At 35.3% G+C, this 25,533-nt stretch overlaps 1 protein-coding gene across 1 annotated transcript in view; it reads left to right on the top strand.

Annotated features, from left to right (window-relative positions):
- Positions 1–13,013, top strand: part of LOC146002791 (uncharacterized) — a 290,039-nt gene extending 277,026 nt beyond the window's left edge. Inside the window, exon 4 of the mRNA XM_083140733.1 lies at positions 11,430–13,013. Coding sequence (XP_082996859.1) covers positions 11,430–12,450 — 1,021 coding nt within the window. The 3' untranslated portion in view covers positions 12,451–13,013. The remainder of the gene's footprint in view (positions 1–11,429) is intronic.
- Positions 13,014–25,533: the final 12,520 nt, after the last annotated feature.

The following is a 25,533-nucleotide window of genomic DNA, read 5'->3' as shown; positions in this document are numbered from 1 at the left end:
TGAACTGCTCCCTCTCGATAATAAAGTAAAAAAAAAAGTAAAGTGCTCCCCTGTGCATAGCACCATGCCATGAAGGCGTATAGGGGGTGTGGGGGTAATGCCCCACACTTTCTTGATCCAGTCGTGAGTGGGGGTGATGTGATCAGCATCACGCCCCTGACTGCCTTTACCCCCCAGGGTTTCCCCCAGGTACCCATGTCATTCGACGCTGGGTGGGTGCCGGGGCCGCTTCCATCGCTAGAAAAGTTCCCAGATTTGAATCAGCCAGGGATCGAACCCGGGACCTTTAGCATGGTAGTCAGATGCGTTACCGACTGAGCCACCGCGGCCCTCTCGATAATACAAGAGTTACCGAGTTACGAAGATGCTTCAAAGATTGAGGAAGTGTACCAAATGCGGGCCCCCTGCATTCCTGCTCTGGATGGTGATGTAGCTTGGCGGAAATACTTGGAGTTGGTAGTTTACATTATTGTTGCTTGCAGTGGTTGCATTGCGCCCATGTTGATTACACTGTAAAAAATGTTGGTGTTAAAACTACACAGTGTGTGGTCCCGAAGGTCTACACCACATTTTGGTCAACATTTAACCTCAGTGGTGTCAAAAAGGTGTTGATTGCAACCATTTGTCTGTGTTATTTCAACACCAATGAGGGTACATTGACCAAAATGTGGTGTAGAACTCCAGGACCACACTCTGTGTCGTTTTAACACCAACATATTTTACAGTGTACTGCGTTTATTGTTCTCCAATCAGCTCGTGAGTGATTTTAGGGAAGTTGAAAGTTTTATTACTCCCACGATAAATTGCTGTACTTCGGTCATTTGAGAGGCAAATGCATCAACTCTTCTATATACTTAATCCTAAGTATAGTAGCTATATTTGTATGTAATTGGTAAGTAATGGATAGGAACATAAGAAATAATTATCATTAAAAAAACTAGTGGTCTTAAAGTGGGCCCCCACGTCATCCTAAAGTTCCCTTCTGTTGGGCAACAAGCACTGAATGCATTTTCGCTCACATTCTAATCATGGAATTCTGGTACAGATTTCAAGAGTATATGACGAGAACTGGGGCGAAACTAAGAATGTGGAATGAAGATAAGATGGCCATATAGATTCTACATGAAGAAAAATGATGATCTCGAAGAAAGCTTGAAACATTTCAGAAAAAGTTTTATTTTATTCCACAGCCTTTTATGTATCGTATTTAAGATTATATCACTATAATTTATGCTGTTTCTGATTTTAATTGTACTAAATATAAGAGGGTCCAGTTTAGGAATGTTTTCTTCCAATCTTCGAAATTGCATCTCTTCGAAAAATAGAATTTTCACAATGCAGCCATTTTTTTCTCTCTGCGGGAGGAGAAATACTGAATAAGTACATAATGTACTATTTCAGGCTCTAATATCTTTTATTTTGGCTTCATGGTTTCCTTGATATGCGTCAAAAATTAAATGGGGGCCCACATTTGGTCCACTTCCTCTATTTGACTTCACAATAGTGCAAATCTCTTCCATTGCATAGTAAGCTCTTTACTGTAAACAGTCAGTGCTTGGATGCCCGCATTTTTTTTTTAAAGAAGTGTAAAGAATGTGATAATGGATATGTACGTACAAACATACAACTGTAACGGGTCCTCCAGCACCCCCCGCCCCCCTGCTCCATAACAAGCTTCCATCCGTCAGTGGTGTTCTGGATTTTCACTTGAAATGTTGAACCCCCTCCCCCCTTTATGTGATTATGTGAACTATATATATGCCATAATGACACCCCTGGGGGCAGGGAAAGGCTAAGGGGGAGGCTGGAGCGTGGTGCAATTCCTAATAACATTTCCTCCTTAATGGATAATTCAAAAATGAAAACCAAAGGATAGAGAATGAAAGTGAAAATGAAAGTGAAAATAAAGATTGATTGATTGATTTGTGGTTTTAAGTCCACTTTATGCATAGAAAGGCTAATCGGGACTGGACCTACAGTTTAAAGTGGGATCCGAACCACTGTGCCATGTGCCTCCAGTGAAAATAGAGAGGTAAGACATGTTCATTTAACGCCGACACGTCAGTCACAATTATCGATTTTTACACAAAATATTACATTATTTTTTGTATTAAGTCCAATTTTATGCACAGATAGGCTAATTGGGATTGGAGCTACAGTTTAAAGTGGGACCCAAATCCGGTTGCTTGGTTGATTTAGTGTTTTAAGTCTGATATATGTACAGTAAGGCTAATCGGGACTGGACCTACAGTTTAAAGTGGAATCCGAACCACTATGTGTCTTCACAGGGTATCGATCCCGGGATCCCTTGATTACAAGTTGATGACGTTACCATTATGCAATCGGTGAGATCATTAATTTCAGATGAAATTCACGGTTTGGAAATAAATTTATTAAAATTTTCTTACTCCACTTCAAATTCATACAGAACATCGTCGTAATATTAACTTTTGCACTTTATACATTTCATAATAATAAAAATAATAATAGTACATATGATGATAATAACAATATAATGAACATTAATTGTAATTCTTCTTGTATTATTTACTTTTAGCCTCAATAAATTAAAATACATCAGTTAGTTCTTGGGTCACACTGCGGTGCAAAAGATTTGGTAGTTATAATTGTATTAGGTAAAAAAAGTGAAAATAGGAATCTCTGAACCCCCCTCTCCCATCCTACATTTTATTCAATTCCCATTATAATGATGCATAACCTAGATATGTATAAAAAAATCGGAGAGCATCACAGAATAAGTCAACGAAGTAACTGGCTTTCTTGTTTCGGATCAGACTTGTAAACCGACATAATTTGTGTAAACTATAATAATTGATGGCGATTCACTTCCTCGACTTGCAAGACTGTCTGTCTTGTATTTTGAAAGTAGCCATCGAAGAAATGAATGCACTTCCCTTAATTTCCAAGGTCTTTGCATGAACAAAACATAAACCAGATGTTAAAGCAAGATAAGTTTTCAAATTGCCATGCGAAACCCTCCCCACCCCTCTGCTCGGGAGAATACACTGTCAGAGGGTTGCTTGCCCAGAAGCGACAGCAGTGCCATAGGCAGAAAATCCTCGAATTTTCAACAGACCGAAATCTAATTCTTGTCATATTTTTGTCATAAAATTATGTGATTTCTCTTGAAAATATTGGGTAAACACTTGTAGTTATCAATATAAATTCACGACATTAAGATCCACAACATTGAACCTAAATGGTATAATATTTTAAAACTCTTCAAACGCCCCATTTAAAGCTGCTTTCATACCCCCTAAATGCAATTTTTACTATTTTTTATAAGCCAAACAAGAACTCCAAATTACATGTTGATAAATTACATCACATCATGCATCCTTATAGAAAAGTCCTGCAGAGTATCACAGAAATTGGAAGCATATGTTGGAAGATTTTTTCAATAGAAAGAGGAGTTGTTTTCAGCTGTTGAGAGAAAGGTCCAGCTGAGGCTTAAGTCCACTTTGTGTGCAGTAGGGTTAATCGGAAACCTACAGTTTAAATTGGGATCTGAACCACTGTGCTATGAGCCTCAGCCGAGTATCAAACCCAGGTCCCCTTGCTTACAAGGGACGATGCTACCACTGTGCCACTGGGGGACACTTCTTGTCGCTTTGTATTATTGATACAAAAAATATAAATTCTGTTGAGTATATTATTGTATTATTATATCATTTGAAGGGTCAGGGGAAAACCCAAGGTAAGTTAATTTTCTTTTTGTAGTGGTGTCCTCCCATATTTATGCTGTACTGGACTTTACAACATTTCATTTTATACACTTGACATTTCCATTCATCAAAACATATATTTATTGTACATTTTCATTTGTATATTCAGTAATGTCTTGCATTTGAGGACTCCAACGTAGTGTTCTCCCCACTTCCCCCCTCGACTCTGCTATAAATATATTTCAGCACCTTCACTGTGTATCAATCTCTTTATCTACCTTCCATGCAGGCCCGTACCCAGGATTTTTTTCGAGTGGGGGCAAACCCAAAAATTTGGAACAAAGGTTTTTTATTTATTTAGTTTATTTTACTTAGCTTTTATGCAGAGTAGGAGATCTTTGAAGACTTGAAGGGGGGGGGGGGGAATCTCAATTTATACATACATACACACTACAGCTACATCTATCTATATCTATCTATCTCTCTCACACATATATGTATAATAGTTTTTCTTGTATGTACGCATTGCTTGCATTATAGAATTATTTTCCTGTAGTTTACAGTTATTACAAGCATAAGAAAACAGTTTTTTCTTTGTGACGTTTCAGGAGAACACACGCTCCTTTCATCAGACATTTATTTTCATTTTGACTAAAGATACAGTTATAACAATGGTTAGTAATTTTTAAACAAAAAGAATCAGTTATATAATGGATGTTGTCAATGTTACATTGTTGTAATATAGCAACTTAACTGTGAAAAAAGCAGTCTCTTTTATTTTTATTTCAGATTTTTTTAAAATTATGAATCCCAAATATCATCAGGTAATTCAAATTCATCATTGTTTTCACAAAGTCTCTTGATGTTTTCTGTTACATTAAATTTTAAAGATGGTGGCTTACTCCATTTGTGAAAGAGAGAACTCCATACTGGATCTATGTTACCATTTTCTTTTATTTAATTTATTCCAGTGTTCTTCTGCGATGAACGAAGCTTCCCAGACATTCAATTCTGTGTTTCCCGTTAATCTTTTTAAAACCCTTGTCTTTTTAATCAAATGCTTCTCTTCGATGATATGAGTTGAGAAACCTGTTCTTGGGTATAGATTTAAATTGTTTGGAATAATGAGTATCGTATTGCAAGTTTTGATGTTGAAAATTTATATCCTTGTGTCCCAATAGAAGGTGCCACAGATGCATTACACAGATGGCTTATTGAGATGAAGGTTAACCCAGTAGAATCATGGGAAATGGTTCGATGGTTTACTGTATGTGCAAATTACAATTACTTTATATTTGATGGCAAAATCTATCAGCAAAGTAATGGTCTATCAATGGGAAACCCAGTATCTGGAATCATCTCCAGCATTTTCCTTCATTACATAGAATCTCCAATTGTTAATGCGTTAGGTGTGGATATCAAACTCTACATCAGATATGTAGATGATGTGCTAATTATTGCTAAAAATGAGAACACCATCATGGACGTATTTAAATTGTTAAATGAATCACATCGTCGCATAAAATTCACTTGCGAACCCATGAATAACAATGTAATTTCTTTCCTTGATCTGCAAATTAAGACAACTGACTCAACAATTCAAACATCAGTCCATAGGAAAAAATTAGCAGGGGAAAAATACATCCATGCCAATTCAGAACATTCGCGTATAACAATGGATAACATATTTTTAATTTTTTTCCTGAGAGCACAAAGACTATGTTCTAATAATGAGGATATCAAAAGTGAATAAGAAAGGCTTTTCAATATAGCAAAAGAAAATGGCTTTCACACTAACAGAATAAACCAAATCAAAAAAACAAGTCACAAAAAAACTAAAGGAAAAGAGAAATACAGACAAAGATGAAAAATCTGTTGAAAAGAAATTTGTGTGCATTCCATTCCACAAGGGATTCTCACATAAAATTGCAAAAATTTTTAGAAGTTTTAATTTCAAAATTGTTTTTAAATCACCAAGAAGTTTGGAATGTACATTTAATGAATTCAAAATGAGAAACTCTCTACCAGATGTGGAAACCTCAGGAATATATAATATAAGTTGTTCATGTTCAAAGGATTATGTGGGACAAACAGCAAGGAAAATGGCAATAAGATGGCACGAACATGATTTGGACATTATAAATCTAAACCCAAGAACAGGTTTGTCAACTCATATCATCGAAGAGAAGCATTTGATTAAAAAGACAAGGGTTTTAAAAAGATTAACGGGAAACACAGAATTGAATGTCTGGGAAGCTTCGTTCATTGCAGAAGAACACTGGAATAAATTAAATAATGAAAATGGTAACATAGATCCAGTATGGAGTTTTCTCTTTCACAAATGGAGTAAGCCACCATCTTTAAAATTTAATGTAACAGAAAACATCAAGAGACTTTGTGAAAACAATGATGAATTTGAATTACCTGATGATATTTGGGATTCATAATTTTAAAAAAATCTGAAATAAAAATAAAAGAGACTGCTTTTTTCACAGTTAAGTTGCTATATTACAACAATGTAACATTGACAACATCCATTATATAACTGATTCTTTTTGTTTAAAAATTACTAACCATTGTTATAACTGTATCTTTAGTCAAAATGAAAATAAATGTCTGATGAAAGGAGCGTGTGTTCTCCTGAAACGTCACAAAGAAAAAACTGTTTTCTTATGCTTGTAATAACCATATATGTATAATGTTACGTATAAAAATCAATTATTAACTACATAAGTTACTAAATATAGCTATAAAAAAAGAATTGAATTGTTACTTTTATATATTGCAAATATTTATAAAGTAACAAACTAACCTTTACAAACTGGCACTTGCCCAAGGCCCCCGCTTAAAAATATCCAAAAATAGTTAATTTGCAATATTGTTTTAAGTAGAACGAAAGCATGAAGTGAAAATATCATTTCAAATGAAAAAATGTAAACTCACTACAGAGTCAAAATTCAGTGTAAAGTAAAGAAAAGAGAATTATGATTTTAATTTTTTTTTACTTCAATTTTCTTCCACTTTTGGCTAATCACGATGATGAGGATAATTGATTTGCTGATATACCTAGGTATTAGTATGATGGAACTGATGAAGGGACACTCACAAAGAACACCGGGAGAATTGTGATAAGAACATCATTGCATATGATTAAAAATTGCCACTTTCTTAGATATTATATATATATATACACACTCAGTTTTGTAATTAAATATAATGAACTTCTTACCAGTGGCATATCGAAAATGAAACACTAGTTTAGAAACTTTTATTAGCCTCCTAAAATTCTTGTTTTTAACCTTCAACATGTTCCAACGAAATACATAAATTATTTGTTTATTAATAGTAATAATGTGGATGTTGTGATGATGTAGGACACATGTACTTCAGACTAAGGAACAAAAATCTGATGTTTTCAGATTTCTGAAAAATTTTGATTATCGGCCCTGCATGTATTGTATGCCCTAGGCCTCGCACCCACCTAGGGCGGGACCTGCTCTGAACTGCCATTATATTTCTACGTTTAGAAAATTATATATTTATAAAGTAAATTGATTGATTGATTGATTGATTTAGTTTATTTTACTTCGCGTTTTGTGCCTCTTGGCTAATTTGCGAATATGGGGATGAGTGATGAAATGGATGAAAATGGACATTCACAAACAACCATACCCGACTGGGATTCGAACCCGGGACCCTTGGCGTCGCAGCGCGATGTGCTAACCACTCGGCCACAGGGTCGGGCTATAAAGTAAATTATATGTATTAGCAGTGATTCTTACAATGAAGAACATGCTTGAATGTATGTGAATAAAAAAAACCGAGACATTTTTGTATGACAACTGCAGTTTGAAAAATATCGGGACAAGATTAAAAAGAATAGATTTTCCTGCCTAAATTATGTTGTTGTCTGGTAGCCAATGATTAGAAAACTAAAATGGCCTCATGTTGCAGACTGTATAATTCTCGAACTCACTTCTCCACAAAGAACCCATTCATTTATGCAAGGGCAAAATCAAAAATCTTACAAACTCTTAAAAGTTGTCATTGTTTTTCGTAGTTTTTATAGATTCACATTACAATATTTCATGGTTTGAGGTAAGGGGGTGGCTTGGGTAGGGGCCTGCTTCCATAAACATGTTAATGTACCTACATTTATATCTTGGATTGAAATTACAAAAAAAATAACAGTTCCTTAAAGCTCAACACAGATGAAAATTCACACAATCACTTAGTGTGATTTTACTCGACTGTAGTATAGAAGTCCTAATATTCTAACTTTACCTACACAGGGTGAATATTGTGGAAATTTCCATACAAACCTGAAGGAATACTTTTCACATTTCAGTGAATATATTTAGCATCAGATAATTTCCAATGTAATGCAGCAGTTATAATTTTTCAAATTTCTAAATATAGCATCTGCACTACATTTCAAAAACTAACTAATAACTATCTAGCCTTCTGAAACCTGAAGTTTTGTGGCTGCAGCAATGTAAGCTTTCTGTCTGTCCCAACCCTCGGCAAGATCAATCCAATCTTGTCTATCCATACCAATTTCCTTTAGGTCCATCTCAACATTTTCCTTCCATCTTAGACTTGACCTTCCTACAGGTCTCTTACCATCAGGTTTCCCAACAGGAATTCTGTAAACTTTTCTTTCCTTTCCCATTCATGCTGGCATGCCCACCTAAGTTTTTCGATTTAATCAGTCTAGTAATAACATATGGAGATGAATACATATTATGTAGATGAAAATTATGTAACCTTCACTCACCTGTCTCATCCCTTTTAGGTCCACATATTTTTCTAATGATTTTCTTTTCAAATAGACTTAATTTATGTTGTTCTTTCAATTTAAGGGACCAAGTTTCACATCCTATAATACAGGCAAAGTTACTGTTTTGTATATTTTAACTTTGTTTCTTAGATATTACCCAAGAAGATAAAAGTTTATGAAGAGAAAAGTAACACATATTTACTGAATTAAGTCTGCTTTTATATTTCCCCTTTCATATAATTTTAATTTGTTATTAATACCCCAAAGTACTTGAATTTGAAAACTGATTCAAGCTAGTTGTTATCAATAATTAAGTTTTGATTATCAACTTACACTTAGTTTTTGCCTGTAAGCATATGTTTAATTTTATCTTTGCAAACTTCCAAACGTATTTCTTTAGATGTTCAAAAAATATTTTAGTATTATTCATAATTGTATTCATGCCATTCCCTAGTAAGTGTACATCATCTGCATATGCTAACAACTGAATCAGATCATATAATTTTCGTTCCTCACTATTTTGTCTCGCCTTGCTAACCACATTCTAAGGCAAAATTAAATAGCAATTGTAAATTCATCAGACATTAATAATACCCACAGGAATTTTACTTTCTTTTATTATTGCATATTCTTATTATAATAGGGTCATTCCATATCAGTTTTCCCAATCAAGAACCAAAATGTCACCCACCGACATGGACTCCAAAGAAATTTTGAGTACTAGTAGCTTTGACCTTGGAAAGAAACCATATCAATTTTTTTTTCTGAGGGTCTTATATTCTGTACTTTTACAGTTAGAGGATAGTGGCCATCCTGGTAGCATGGCCTGGATGGTTTTGAACTGCATCCACATCATGTTTTGTGACATTGGATTTGTTTGTATCAGCTCGTCCATCTTTTAAAGATGTGGTTACAAGCTATTGGCCCACTGTGTATACAAATGTCTGTAAATCTTCTGAATATATATATATTTTAGCACAAAAATTCTTGCACTTATTTTCCTGTATGAGTCGTAAATATAATTATTGTTACTCTGTTGAAAGTTATAATAAATTAAGAAAAGTTTTGGTAATATGCAATATCAGTGTTTTAAATTCAAGTGTGTTCCATAAATTAGCATACATTTCGTACACAAGCCATCAAAACCCCACAACTTTTGTTCATAAGATATTAGAACATACTTGGAGAATTAGTGAAACACAAAAGCCGACAAGTTCAAAGGACTGCCTTTGACCAAAATATTAATTAATGCAATTTGATGTTATTTATAGTAAGAAACATGTTGTGTTTATGCTAAATCATTTTTGTAACAATGGAATAAAAACAAAGTCTTTGGGCATTTTTCATTTGAATCTGCACTTTTTGATTGGCTTACAAAAAAAAAAAAATATCAGGGAGCTATGAAGGTTGCATGCTGAAATATCATTATTTGATTAGAGAACTACATTCCTCCAAAGAAGAACCAGAATCAACATTAACACATCCTACAAATTTCACCTCCTGTAACTGTAAAAGTATAAGGCCCCAGAGAAGAAAAAAGTGATACGGTTTCTTACCTAGGTCAAACCTACGAGTGTAAAAACATATCCTTGAAATCTGTGTTTGTGGTTCATGTGTCTAAATTTAAATGAAATGACCCATTAACAGGCTACTTACGTATTCGAAACTAATACATTATTTATCTGTTTTAACAGAATCATATGCATTTTAAGAACAAATAAGAATAAATTCCTGATGGACATTTTGATATATTCCCATATTTCTAAATGTCTGTAACATATAAAGTCACATAGACAATCACCTACAATTTCAGTAGCCTATGGGGTAAGTTTTGTTAAAATAATGTTAGATAATATTTTATATTATGTTGAGAGGAGAAATATTCCCCTTTGATTATTGCACTTTATTTAATCACCTTTTTTAAACAGCAGAATAATGATTGATTCTTGCCACTGTTGAGGAATTTCTTCTTTATGCCACATTAAAGAAATTAGTATATGAATTTGACATATTAGCAATTCCTCACCATATTTAATTAAGTCAATGTTAGTCTTGCAATAGCATATTTAATTTCAATCAAGTTAGGTTCTGGAATTAACGGTTCTACTGTGTGTACACTATTCAAGCAGCTCTGGCACCCACCCAGTGTCTTATCAAGTGGGTACGTGGAGGAAACTCCGGGGGGTAAAGGCAGCCAGGGGCCTAGTGCTGATCACATCACCTCCACCTTCAGCCGTGGTCAAGAAAGTGTGAGGCACCAACTTCACACCCCTATATGCCTTAATGGTGTGGTGCAAAAGCACAGGGGAGCACTTTACTTTTACTAATTTTTACTGTGTGTACTTCTGATATGTCTCCTACATGAACAATTAGTAGGTCATTAAAGTAGTTCTTCCATCTATTTAAAATATCGCTTGGATCAGCCAAAAATTCATCGTTTTTATCTTTTATCAAGTTTGCTTTAGGTTACCATCAATTTCTAAATCATTTAACCCATTATATAAATCTCTGATATTTTTATTGGTGCTGTTTGTTTCAATGTTGTTAATTTTGCCTTTCAAGTAAACTCTTTTTTTTTTTTCTAAGCTTGCAGTTAACTTTTCACTTTACTCTATTATAATTACTGAAATTTATATCATAAAGACTTATTTAACCACTAGCTTAGCCCGATTTCTCGATTTCATTACGTTTTAAGGTTTATTATGAAACGACGGCTTACTTTTTCTTGGTTTATAGTATCCTATACTTCCTTTAGCTGCTGATTCTATTGCATTGCATATGTTCTACTACAGCTCAATAAGTATATTTAAATATTTAATTACAAGTACATAGCTTTGCAAATTGATTACTTCTTTGTCAAACAGCTTTTCATAATTATATTAAAAGCACATGCATGATTAGAAATTTTCTGTTGCAGCTTATGCTGCCAAGAACAATTACTTATTTTTTCTTTCTTATTCCAGAGGGTTAGCGGAACCAATGCACATTGAAAAATCAACATCCACAATAAATTACCTTCATGGTGGTACCAGCAGTAAGGCTCACACTCGCAGAATTTGTGATGAAGCATTGTCTGGTGAAAGTGCTTGGAAGAGACATGTGTGCATTCAAACAGATCAAAGAACATTTTCATGTGACATTTGCAAAAAGATATTCCTGAATAATTGTTTACTGCAAAATCATTTATTAACCCATTCGAATGCTACAGCATATGTCATCTCATTGCATGAAAAATCTCAACAAAAGGATAGAGATGATGACAACTTAAAGAGATGCCTTGGTGTGAAGAAGTACAACTGTGATAAGTGCCAAAAATCATACGCTACAAAGACCTATCTGAAGTGTCATTCCCCTTGTGCAGAAAAGAAGTATGAGTGTTCAGTGTGTGGTAAAAAATTTAGACTTAAAACAAATCTAACAGATCATTCCAGTGTTCATATCATGGACAAACAATATGAATGTGAAATATGTAAAAAGCCATTCAAGCTGAAATCAAACCTTATAAGGCACAGGCGATGCCATGCAGCCGTAAAAAAAGCATTTAAGTGTGACATGTGTAAAAAGACTTTCAAGTTTAAAGACAATCTGAATGAGCACATACAGTGTCATAGTGATGAAAAACCATTCCAGTGTGATATATGTAAAAAGACGTTTAAGCTTAAAAAGCATCTGAACCTCCACATACGGTGCCATAGTGATGAAAGACCATACCAGTGTGACATATGTAAAATATATTTCAAGGTCAAAATATCTCTTAACAACCACATGATTTCTCATTCAGGTGAGAAACCATTCCATTGCGAAATTTGTAAAAAAGCTTTCATGCTTAAATCACACCTTACCACCCACAAAATGTGTTGTACACATGAAAAACCAGTACAGCATGAGTGTGACATATGTAAAAAGTCTTTCAGACATAAAAACTCCATTAGGATACACTTGCAGCGTCATGCAAGTGAGAAACAGTTTAATTGTGACGTGTAAAATGTCTTTCAGATCTAAATCAGATGTTAGAAGGTGTCATACAGATGTGAAAGCATTCCAGTGTGACATATGTAAGAAGTGTTTCAGGAGGAAGGCACACATTGCTATACATATACAGTGTCATTTAGGTGGGGAGAAACCGTTCCAGTGTGACATGTGTAGGAAATCTTTCAGACATCAGACAACATTTTCAATCCACAAAAGGCTTCATACAGGTGAGAAACCGTTTCAGTGTGAGACGTAAAAAATCATTCCGGCATAGATCACAAATTAAGCAGCACATACAGTGTCATACAGGTGTCAAACCAACTCTTGTGGGTCAAATGGTGTAGTGGTAATGTCCTCACTTTGTAAAAAAGGGGCTGTGGCTTGCTACCTGATTCAAATTCCACTTTAAACTGCATGTCCAGTCCCTATTAGTTCTTGTGCGTAAAGTGGACCATACTCTTGCAAATTTTGTAACAAGAATTTTGTGCCATTGAACACAGCAAGAACTCATTGAAATGATGTTAATTGTAAAAAAACATAATGGAAAAGTTGCATATGTCCAAATTGTAAGTTTTTTCATTATAAATTTCGAATACATAGGTATGTGAAATGTGTAAATATTGGCATTCACAACATAATTTTCTGCTTTCGTTTCAATGACGTAGATCCATTTATTTTTCTGTGTATACCCATTTATTTGATAAATGATATTTGGTAATTACATGTTTTATTACTAATAGATGATGCATCTTGACAGGAGGTATGTTGAATTGTTAGTGAAAATTAGAAAATACTGATAAAAGAAGAGCATATTATGGAGACTGGATGTTCTCATCGATTTGGAATGTAGACCTTTCAAATTCTATTACTTGCCTCAAGGGGTGGACCAGGGTGCTTAGTCCTGACTCTCAATACGTGAGCACGGAAACGACCATTTCGTTATCACCCCAACTCGTGATCGGAGAGAAAATCGTAGTCCTGACTGGTCGTTAACAAGTGCCGACTTCGATGGCTTACAAGTTCTCGCTAACGACTGAGAATTTAGTCTGTGATGCACTCAAAACAAGTTTGTCGTAGAGGCTACACCCAAAGAACCAATCAGATAGCGAGAATTAAAATCGAGAGTCGCGAAGAATCGATCGATCTTCCTAAAAATCGATTGTGGTTTGTTTACTGTCTTATGAAGTTGTCCAAATGTCGAAATTGATCTTAAATGTAAAACTCCATGGAAAAATAAATAGTGAGTTTATTACACATACTCATGTATGTGAGTGGCACTCCATGGGGATTTTTCGAAAGAAAAAATAAAACAAACCTATGCACTTATCAAATTAGCTAATAACGTTAAGACTTAAAAAAGAAAGAAAAAAGTTGTACAATGTTATGAATGTCCAGCCCAATATTTTTTTAAGATGTAATGGTAGTTTTCTTAACTGCATAGAAGGCAGGGAGAGGGAGGGTTGTTTCTTTCAAATTTATTATGAAAAGAGGTGTTTCAAATATGTGGTAACTTCTCGGTCCAAGTTCCGATTGTTTAATTCAAAATTAATGGTGCTATGGTATTTTTACACGGCTCGATTTTTTATCTGTATTAACACATGCTTTATAGTTTTAGTGATTTCTTGCTGCATCTCGTGTAAAGAACGATTTTTCCCTTCCACACATACCTACATGATTGTTTGGGAGTAGATATATATTGCAACATATTGAAGGTTAGGTTTTTCTTGGTAAATAATATTTTACGAAATTTTAAGGGCAAAAATACACACATATTCCTAAAATGAATGTTATGCTTGTCTTTGATACAAATAGCTGATTGGTTGTTAGGTTAAGCAGGTTAGATTTAAGACTCTTAGAATTAATAAAACATTCCTAAATACTTTTGTTGTAAGGTTGGGCCAGTCAGGTTTAGGGTTCTTAGCATTATAACAATATCTCTAAGTGAACAAAACATCCAGTCTCAGGCACAAAACTCCCTTCGAACCTTGATGAAAATCTGCTAAAACTCCATGTCTTACATAACCAGAAACCAAGAATGATTATTTGCTGCAAATCACAGCTACTCGTGTAAGCTCCTTTAAAAATCGAAGTATCTCGAGTAAATAATAGTTTGTGTAGAATTTAACAGTGCTAATTCATTTCTCCAAGCTTCAAACTTACCTTCACATATTGTTTCCAGTATTCCAAACTACTTTCTAATACATCTATAAAATTTGCAAAAATTAAAAAGAAAGAGAAAAGAAAAGAATATCATTCAACATTCGGAACCGTTGCCAACTTCTCTATTAATGGCAGAATATTGATTTTTGGTGGGTAATTCTGGGAGTTTGTGAATGAGGGCTGATTTTCTATGAGCGTTGTAAGAATATGTATGCATTTTACCCTAAATTTTCCAAATTTTATTTACAAAAAAAAATATATTGAAAAATCGAACGAACACATCAAACATTGGGAAATACAGGAGTTAGCCATTGTTGACGTAACATTAAAGTGCAAAAGCAACCTTTTGATGTAATTCTTTTATGGCACATTCCTGGTAAATCCAGGTTCCTCCCCTCACTAATTCATAATTTATTGAATGGAGATGGAAGTATACAGAATTTCTTTGCCAATACAAGTGTGATTTTGCTAAGTGAAATGTACAGAAAACATACCTCAAAAATGACAAAAAATATGCTGTCATACAATGAATTCGCTAAAAAATATGCCTTACGTTTTTTTATGCATTTACATAACAAATGACAGCATCATCATAGCGTTCACAGAAGATAGGAAATTTAATTTGTTGTGGAGAAATAAGCTAGGATAAAAACATGACAAAAATCTGAGGCCTGTAAGGGGAAAAAAATCTGAAAATATACTTACTGATTTCATAAAGGTGCTTTGTCAAAAATTTAAATTGTTACTTCTGGAAGTTTATGACAGCCACACAATCTTCATTGTGTACCTCAACCTATCTACTTACCGTTCAAGTTAACAGTTCTGGAGGTGTGAATATCCTTAGCTAGTTATATGCAATAGCTTATGGCAAGTTGTGAATATGCTTAACTAGATGGCACCTCCATTGCAGGAAGAACAGAGTAATTGCATGAAAAATTGTATGCTGTAACTTATTAATGCCTAACAACACCAAGAAGTTACAGAACTGGCATTATAAATTTACACAGAGATCCAAGTTGTGGAAATTATGGGAGTGCAATGCAGAGGTTGTTTTTTTTTTTTTTGTTTTTTTTGAAACTCTGTGAGCATTGGCACATAATACCAAAGACATGTTTTTCCATTTCATAAATTTTCAGTCAATTATAATGTCTCTAACATGTAAATTTTGCATTCCTAGATGCTATTTAATGATTGGTACAACAACTTTAATTCCTCAAAACTATTTATTCAGTGAAGTGTAATTTTCAGTCGTTACAGTGCCGAGACAGTGATGTGAAAAGATTTATGAATTATAATGACAATCTTAGTTTAGGGTTTCCCTTACTCTTTGAGTGGAGTGGAGTTTTAAGTCCACTTTTGTGCTCAGATAGGCTAATTGGGACTGGACCTACAGTTTAAAGTAGGATCCGAACCACGATGCCTCACTGGTTCTCAAACTTGGAACCCCTTGATTGCAAAGCAAATATGTTACAACTGTGCCATCGGGGAAGCACCCCTACCATTTGAAGTAGATGATGTAACAAAAATTATTGTGGATGCCGTATGCAAATGAAAATATAGCATCGAAAGGCAAAAATAATAATAATAAAAAAAAAGTCTCTCAAGAGACTGAAAATGAAATCCGGAGTCCCCTTGACGTTGATGTATTTAAGATTTGACTAATCTATTAATGGGGAGACTGTTCAAAGAAGTCCTCCCATTAATGACTATTGCAATATTGTTGTATGAGAACCAGATGGACCTAACTTAAATTTATGTAATTTTCACGAGTGATTATGTCTGAATATAAAAAAGTCAATAATTTGAAGATACTTAAATCCTCTTTACCACTAATGACAAAAGCTGGACATGGGTGAATCTGACTCCAAACACGGCTTTTTTAGAGTTACGTTCCTCTGGTTCTCACACAGCAACATATGACATGAGGTCGTCTTTATGCACAGAGAAGCTACAGTTTAAAGTGGGATCTGAACCATTAAGTGCCTCTGGTGAGTATTGAACCTGGAATCTCTTGATTACAAAATGGCAACATTTCCAATACACCAATGAAGAGGCTTGAACTGTCAGTGAGCAAATGAGTAAAGTAAACCAATTTCAGATAGAACAGCACTGAAAAATATATTTGCAATGAAACTTTTCTAAATCAAGTGGGAGGTGATTGTGTACATTATGAAACATGTATTCATGAAATCAGATACACACTGATCCAGACCTTTTGTACACAGAAAAGGCATAGTTAAAAAAACAACTGACTATATGGGAACTTTGCATGTAATATCAGCTTTTTAAAACTTTAGGAAAACCCTTTTGTGTGTTCTGTTACAGCTCTTGCAATAACAATCTTCTACAACAACACACTACTTTATGGCAAGAGTAACTAAGGCAATGAAGTAGATTGATATTTCATAACGACAAACAAGGCTTAAAAACTGTTGCAAAGGGGAAGCTTTAAACAGAATAAACTAAACCGTTTCATCTTGCATATGAAAATATAAATCTCCTTTCTTTAAAGAAATATATTTTAAGGTAACAGCCATCCAAGCCATATGAAATGGCTGATGTGCATTTTACTGAAAAATTATCTGAAAATTCTGGCTCAAGCAGATATTTAGTTTTCTGTTGGTTGAGTCCCAATCTTCAAAAAAACTTTCCAGCAGGTAGTAAAAATAAATAAGTGAACCATTTAAAGCATTCCATAATTAAATGAAAGAAGTGAGGATTTGGCACTGTTAACAATATTGAAATAAAGTTCTGCTGTACCGTTACAATGTTATATTTCAAAAAGAATGTCACAGAAAACCTATTTCACACAAACTTAATAACATTAAAGCACATCTGAAGATTCACACACACACACATGCAGAGTTGACAGTGGATGGGAAAACTGAATTTTCTTCCATCCCTACATCTTTGATTTTTGTTGCCATAGGAGGGCGATAGTGAAGCACCATGTTCTTTAAAAGACACCTTCATCTTTGTTTTAGGATGTCAATGGTCCATTACATTAGACAGCTATGCGCCTCGGGAGTGTTTTCACCAGCACCATCTATTGGTGTCATGACCCACAGTCCACTGGATACCAACTGTTACCTGCAAAGATAAAGAAAGGCCTGTCCTGAGTTTCCACTGTAGATAATAAATATCCCAATAACAATTGAAAGTAACTTCACTTAAAAGATTTTAAAGGATCAGCAGGAATTCAAGTATTAACTTATGAGCACTTCTATAATCTATGCCTTTACTTCAAAACATCTAAAGTGCACATATCCGGTGATGGTTCCCCCAGTCTCTTATGAAGAAACTGTATGTTAAATTTGGCAATCCTCTAAAGTGCCACATTTATAGAAATGTTGAGTACTTCGTTCAAATCACAATGTCAATGTTTGACTTCTAAAAATACACAAGTGTTCCACAAAAGCTCTATTTCCATAGCAAATGGAATGTTGAACAAATGAACAAGTAATAGCCCCATCTAGTTGCTGCACCTTTTTACACTCTGTGCAGTGCAGGTGTATCCAGTGTCAAGAGTAGTGCAAGGAAATCACGTTCAACCAACTAGATGGAAAGCAGTGTTCCAGTTAAGAAGATTCATCAAATGCCTGTCTGCTGCTTTGAACGGTCATTTGATTAGTTAGCACGCACCACGTGACCATACACCGGTCCGAAAGGTAGTGCAGATGGTGCAGACACCAAATACACTACTTGACTCCAAATCAACAAACTAGATGACTCAGTGTTGCACCGTGCAACCAACTAGATGCTTCGGTGCAAAGAGAGTCAAAAAGTGCAGCCAACTAGACGGGGCTAATGTGTTATGACTCCTAGGTGTTTTTTAAACTTGTCTACAACAAATGAGGTTAGATAAATTTATCATCCTCAATTTACATTCTACAAATTCTATTACATTTCAATATTCTTGTTATTCATATCCAAATTAAACATGTATCATATTTAATCACATGCTCATTGTGTGGCAAACATTATAGATTATGCTAACTGTGAATGTTATGTGAAGGCTTCCATGTAAAGTATTGTCTGGAATAAAAATAGTTATATGATTTTATGAAACATTCACGTAACATTTCTATTAATAAAAATGCTTCCACATAAAATTGTCCCTAGCATGGTCTTGTTGTATACTGGTAGGGTTTCTTCTTCTTATTATTATTATTACTACTTGTATCTAATAAAAAAACATTTGGATAACATTTGCAGAACTCAAATGTTTAAGTTTGAAATTTACGGATAACGCACATTTTGTAATAATAAAAAGGTTGGAGAACCGAATACTAGACTTATTGTAGAATATAGATAATTATGAAACAACACTGCACATGTATTCATAATACAGTAATGGTAATAAACATAGTGCTTCACATCTTTAATAATGCAGTTCATATATGAGATGAGTGTAATTTAAATATTTCATGGAAAATTTATTAACAATAATTATTCCAGACTTAGAACATCTACATACCTAACAGCCAAGTGTTCCTTGTATTCTTATATTGACAAAAGTATCTGGTGTTGGAATTCCTCATATGTCCACCCTGGATACCGAGAGTAGTCACAATATTTTCATTTTAATCGGATAGCTGCAAAAGAGGAAAAGTACTGTAACTTTTGCACAAATAATTGGGTTAACAAGTTGAGGTATTGATCATAATAAGATACTGCACAAACTTAATGATTTTTTAAATATATATATATATATATATATTCATGTTGTTCTGAATGAGAAATACCATCCCATCTGATGTTACACATTACTCAGTTGTTTACTTCTGATTTATTTGAAAGTAGCAACTGTTTTGAAAACCACGCAAATTCACCTTTTGTTGTGTTCCAATAAAAAATAATAAAATATTAAAAGAATATCACTCTGGAACTGTTATTGCCATGAGCACCTTTGATTTGGTTTGTCTTAACAATTATAATTGTATTGTTTTGTCCATGCAAATAGGAATACCAGATAAAAAGTGATACAATTTTGTTTGCTAATCCAGAACTATATGGATAGTATGGAAAATAAACTAACATGTTCACTTGCACAATATACCTACCTACATGGCCAGTCAGCCACTCATTTCAGTATTTATGTTTTATTACATTTTATTGTAGAAGCTGTCTAAAACCCATCACATGATGGATGTCAATAGGTGTTATTATAATGAAACAAAAATAACGTACACTATCGTACCTCCTTTTAACATCCAGCTGATCTGCTTGTATGATTGGGAACTTCATCCATTGTGAGGAGAAATAACCACCATAGCACTAAACACTTGCTCTATACACTGGCTGATGACCTATAACCATCTGGCTGGTACCTCCATGTTGTGAAAATGAGAGCTTCTAGCACCTATAAAATTATTTCAGAAAAAATAAATATAAATTCTCTTACAAGGAAACTTCTATCAAACAGTTCCCACTGACTCAAAGATTTTCATGCTTAAAATAAATCCATGCTACCCACTATCAACACATGACATAAGGTAGTTAAACTGAGTGCATTCTGTTGATGGTTTCATATAGAAAAAAATATTTTCCCCTTTTCAATTGATGGTTATGAATACAGTATGCATGCACACACACACATATATACATTACTAAAGACATTTTTGTCACAAAAAAAAGGTTTTCTCTCACCAGTGTCTGGGCAACGGAGTGGAGTGGTTAGGTTAGATTTTGTGATTACAATAAAAAAAAAGATAATTTTACATTCCCATCGTGATAAAAAAAAGATTTGGAATAAATTCTAATGTCTGTAACTCTGTAAATATACGTTTCTATGCCCCCAAACTTCTGATATAGTCCTAACAACAGTTAATCTTTCCATGGGGAATTTTTCCTGGAAATTCGAGGGAGTACGTAATTTAGTACACTCGACCTGCAATTAATACACCTTAAAACATAGTGTAAAAATTTCCTTTAAAATCTTTATCATCAGTTCACGTACTGTATAAATCATGCGTACCATTTTTCCCCCTATATATAACATATGGTAGTGGTGCCTAATTGAAGTATTTTATAGTACCGTAATTTCATTTACTGATTGCAACAGGACAATATGTTGCAGAAAATTAATTGTTCTTATTATTGCGGCATCGTTATTTTACATTTTGATGTGACGTGGGTGGAATGTTGGCATACATTTCCCAGGTGTATCAAAATATATTTTGCAGTAGTATTTTATTTCGCGATTGCTAAGCTTAAGGAATGTTGCAAAAATATCAGTTCTAATTTTTACAAAGTACGTGGAACAATGTAATTAACAATAAGAAGGAAAATGGCACGAAGTATTTAATTCTTTAGGTACATCGTAGCAACAATTCACAATACATATGTATTTCACTCTCCCCCAGATTTGTTCCAATTGCCCTTAATGTTCATACCCAATAATATTAATAACATACTAACATGACGTACTTACTCGAAATACGACTGAAACGAAGTGGGCTTGCAATTCTTCTTTCTTCAAAACCTTCCTCCGCAACAGCTGATAGTGTCCATCTTGAAAATCTGCAGCCGTGAACGAACTCGGTAGGTGCCTGGCTTGTGAGAAGGTTCCACTCGTTTTCTGTTAGCGCGTCCGTAACCGTATTCGTTAACGAAGAGTGGAGACTACACTAAATGGCATTCGTTAGCCTTTCTTGACAAAAACGTCATGAACTCGTTAGACCTTAACGTGTGGACAGTTCAAGACTAAGGCCCCAGGACACCAGGCAAAATCCCACTGTGCTCTCATGAAAACATACATTTGGTGCCTTTTTTTCTACTTACAATTTGTCACAGATTCAGCAGTGATGAAGAAATCTTTCCCTTTTCCTTCCCTCAAAACAACTAAGCAGCCTGGCACCTACTGGTCAGAAACAATACTCCAAATGATTGGTAATTATATCAGGAAAAAGAACACAAACATCTTGCTCTGACAAACACAGTTCTCTGTAGAAATCAATTGCAATAACATCCCAGTACTCCTGTCAGATGGACACTTGACACCCTTGTGTTTAGTGCTGTGCTCACAGTTGATATTTTGTTCCATTGTTACTTGCCATGAGCTTACTTACCCAGTAGACCCCACAGAGGGAAATAATGACAACGCCTTCAATTTTCGGTATGGTGATTTTTCCTTAAAATTTATCATGTATATGACATACCTTCTGTCAAAAAAGTACCGGGAATTTGTAATTTAAAAGGCCCGCACAAATGATTCTTTAAAATATCTTTTTTTCCGTAAGTTGGTAGCTCTGTACTTAATTACTGTGCCAAACATGAGTGCGACCTGGCAACCAGTTTGTTTACAGCAGCAGGTTGAATCAGTCCACTTCAGTAGTGCATAACGATTTTTACAATGAACGAAATTATTGAACAAAGAGTTTGCCTTAAATTTTGTGTTGCGAATGGAATTCTGTGTGCCGACTCGCTAAAAATGTTAGAGTGAATCAGTTTTATCAAAAACACTGGCTTACGAGTGGTACAAGGAGGGCCGAGAGATCATCGAAGACATGTCTCGTTCTGGACGACTTTCGACCTCTTCAACCGATGAAAACATCAAGAAAGTGAAGGAAATTGTGCTCGATAATCGCCATTCCAGCTTAAGAGAGATAGATACTGACCTTAACATCTCTCACGAGTCTGTTCGTTTGATTTTGGTGGATATTTTGGGCATGAGACGCGTCGCCGCACGGCTTGTTCCAAAAGAGCTGAATTTTCTTCAAATACAGTACCGTGAGCAGGTCTTTTTAGACATGCTGGATCGCGCCAATTCTGATCACACATTCATAGAACGCATCATAGACATGGGTCTATGAGTTTGACATGCAAACAAGTCGACAGTCATCAGAATTAAGGACAAAAGAAGAGCCAAAACCGAAAAAACCACGTCAAAGTCGCTCAAAAGTCAAGGTGATGCTCATTGTTTTCTTCGATATTCGTGGTTTGGTGCATCATGAATTCGTTCAAGAGGGACAGACTGTCAATAAAGAATACTATTTTGCCGCATTGAAGCGTTTGCGTGAGAAAATCTGTCAAAATTGGCCAGATTTGGGGTAGATCAATTCTTGGATTTTACACGACGATAATGCGCCATCGCATAGAGCGACAGTTGTGATTGAATTTAAGGCCAAAAACACAATAAATAACATCGAACAACACCGTATTCACCAGATCTGGCCCCGTGTGACTTCTTTATGTTTCCAAAACTAATATTGCCACTCCGGGGTACCCGTTTTGACTCTATTGAAGCCACGAAGCAAAATTCGTGGGAGGAGCTGAAGGCCATACCAGAAAGCGCCTAGAAAAAGTGCTTCCAAGACTGGAAAAAACGCTGGCATATGTGTGTTGCATCAAATGGGGCCTACTTTGAAGGTGACAAAATAAATAGTGATGAATAAATGAAAATTGTGCGTTTTGTTTAACAATTCCCGGTACTTTTTTGACAGAATATATATAATTATTTTTTCTAAAATATTAAAAAAGAAATAGACATCAACACCATGTTGCAATGCTGCAATATGTGAGATGAGGAGTAGGATTGTTAAGTAATATATACATATATATATGTGGGCGTACCCAAAAGAAACAACTAATTTTGTGGTGGTCAGAGCTTTTGTAGTACTGCATTTTGCCGCTAGGAGCGCATAGAGCGAACCTTCCTGAGTGTGTAAGCCAAGTGCCGTCGCTGAAGCAGGCCAGGACACGTTTCGGCGGAGTTTAGAATAACAGCTGTTTTGTGCGATCGTCGTTTTTGCAATGGCTGATTTTCGGGAACAGCTTGCGGTGGTGAAATTCTGCTTTTTGCTCGGAAAGAGTGGAACAGAAACTCTTGAAATGTTAAAAACGGCATACAAGGACGATGCTATGAAGAAAACTCAAGTGTTTGAGTGGTTTTCCCCTTCCAAAAATGGTGAAATGTCAATTGATGACAAACCTCATTCTGGTTGTCCTTCCACGGCCTGAACACATGACAATGTTGGAAAAAATCGTGAAATCATCAACGAAGACCGACGACGGACCATTGAACAGATTGTGGAGCTGTCAGGAGTGACTTGGAGTTCAGTGCAGCGATTTGGGAATGAAAAGGGTGGCTGCCAAATTCGTGCCACGACTGCTGACTGCTGAACAAAAACAAGGTCGCATGGAAGCATGCCGTGCTTTGAAAGAAGAGTCCCAAAATGATCCAAACTTTTTTAAAAAAATTATCACAGGTGACGAAACGTGGTACTATGCTTACGATCCCGAATCGAAGCACCAATCAAGCCAGTGGAAGACTTCAAGTTCACCGTGCCCCAAGAAAGCTCGTCAGGTGAAGTCAAACATTAAAACAATGTGAGAGGAGTTGTCCATTCAGAGTTTGTTCCGCAGGATCAGACAGTTAACCAGGCTTTCTACTTTTAAGTTTTGAAACGATTGCGCAACAGTGTGCAGCAGAAGCGGCCCAATTTGTGGCAGTCGGGTGACTGGTTTTTCCATCATGACAATGCCCCGGCTCACACAGCCCTGTCTGTACGACAATTCTTGACCAAAAATGGTATGACCCCTGTTCCTCACCCCCCATACTCACCTGACCTTGCCCCGTGAGACTCTTTTTTGTTTCCTAGAATGAAAGGAGACATGAAAGGAAAGCGTTTTGCTTATGTTGCTGAGGTGAAGAAAAAAGCGAGGGAGGTGCTGTCACGCATCACAAAAGATGACTTTAAAAAATGTTTTGAAAAATGAAATCAAAGATTGGACAAGTGTCTTAATGCAAGTGGAGAGTACTTTGAAGGGGACTGAAGGTTTGTACTTAAATTGTGAATAAATAAGTTCACAAAAAAATTAGTTCGGTTTATTTTGGGTAGGCCCACGTGTGTGTGTGTGTGTGTGTACACACACACACATATTTCCATGGTATGAGATGGCTCGCCAGTGGTGAGGTCACCCTCAAAAGCAATACAAGGAAACCCAACACCTTATATCAAGCTTCCAAAATCCACGAACTCCCCAAATTTTCCTTTTCCAACGGTTTCTTGCCTGTCTCACCTGTTAACGCCAAGAGCACAGACTGGAGGGTTACAGCCATGCCAGGGATCCCAGGTTCGAATCTTGCCTGGGCATGGATGTTCGTGAGTGACCATTCATAAATTTCATATCACTCATCCCCATCTTCACAATTAGCCAAAAGTGTCAGAAAAGAGAAGAAAAATAAAGCAAATCAATCAGTCAATGGAAGGCTACAGAATTGGAGAATACCAAAATCAATCAAAAAAATCAAATTCACCATCCAAGACCAAAGTAAAACTGATGATTCACATCAACTAACTGGTGAGGGAGCTAAACACCTTACCTAAAATCCATATAAGTGGGAGAAAAAATCATTCAAACACTTCCTCATTTTAAATACGAAGGGTAATTGTACACAACTTCAGACTAATTCTTTAGGATTTATGCAAGATGATTTTCCCCTTCAGGATTATGCAATCAAATATACTCTTCTCTTAAATTATTTGCAAATAAGAGGATAAACAATGAATTGCATTATGTTTATCTGTATTGAGTATGTAGTATATGCTCGGGTATATGTTTACTTCTACCAGTGTAACAAATAATTTCACCCCTTCCTTTTGGGTCATTCCATATCGAATCAACCAATTTTAAAATGATTGGTTGCACGACCATTTTAGAAAAATTCCATTTTTAGTACATACATTTGTACATGTTTCTAAATATCAAAACCAATGCCCAAAAAAATAATTGTCTTTAGTTCTCCTGGGGCAGCCATTTTTCCAACGTGCTGCTTGGCTTTTCTTTCTCATGTAGCAGTTTACAGAAACCTTAATATCTCAAATACCATTGCAGCTAGAGACCTGAAACAAAATTCATTTTGTAGATAATGAAGAATACTTTCTATGATATTCAAGTATGTTTTGATAAAAATTGCATCGTAAGCACAAA

This window comes from Lepisma saccharinum, chromosome 19, assembly GCF_977018435.1.
Source record: "Lepisma saccharinum chromosome 19, izLepSacc3.1, whole genome shotgun sequence".
Classification (NCBI taxonomy): domain Eukaryota; kingdom Metazoa; phylum Arthropoda; class Insecta; order Zygentoma; family Lepismatidae; genus Lepisma; species Lepisma saccharinum.
This window is presented reverse-complemented; position numbering and strand designations above follow the sequence as displayed.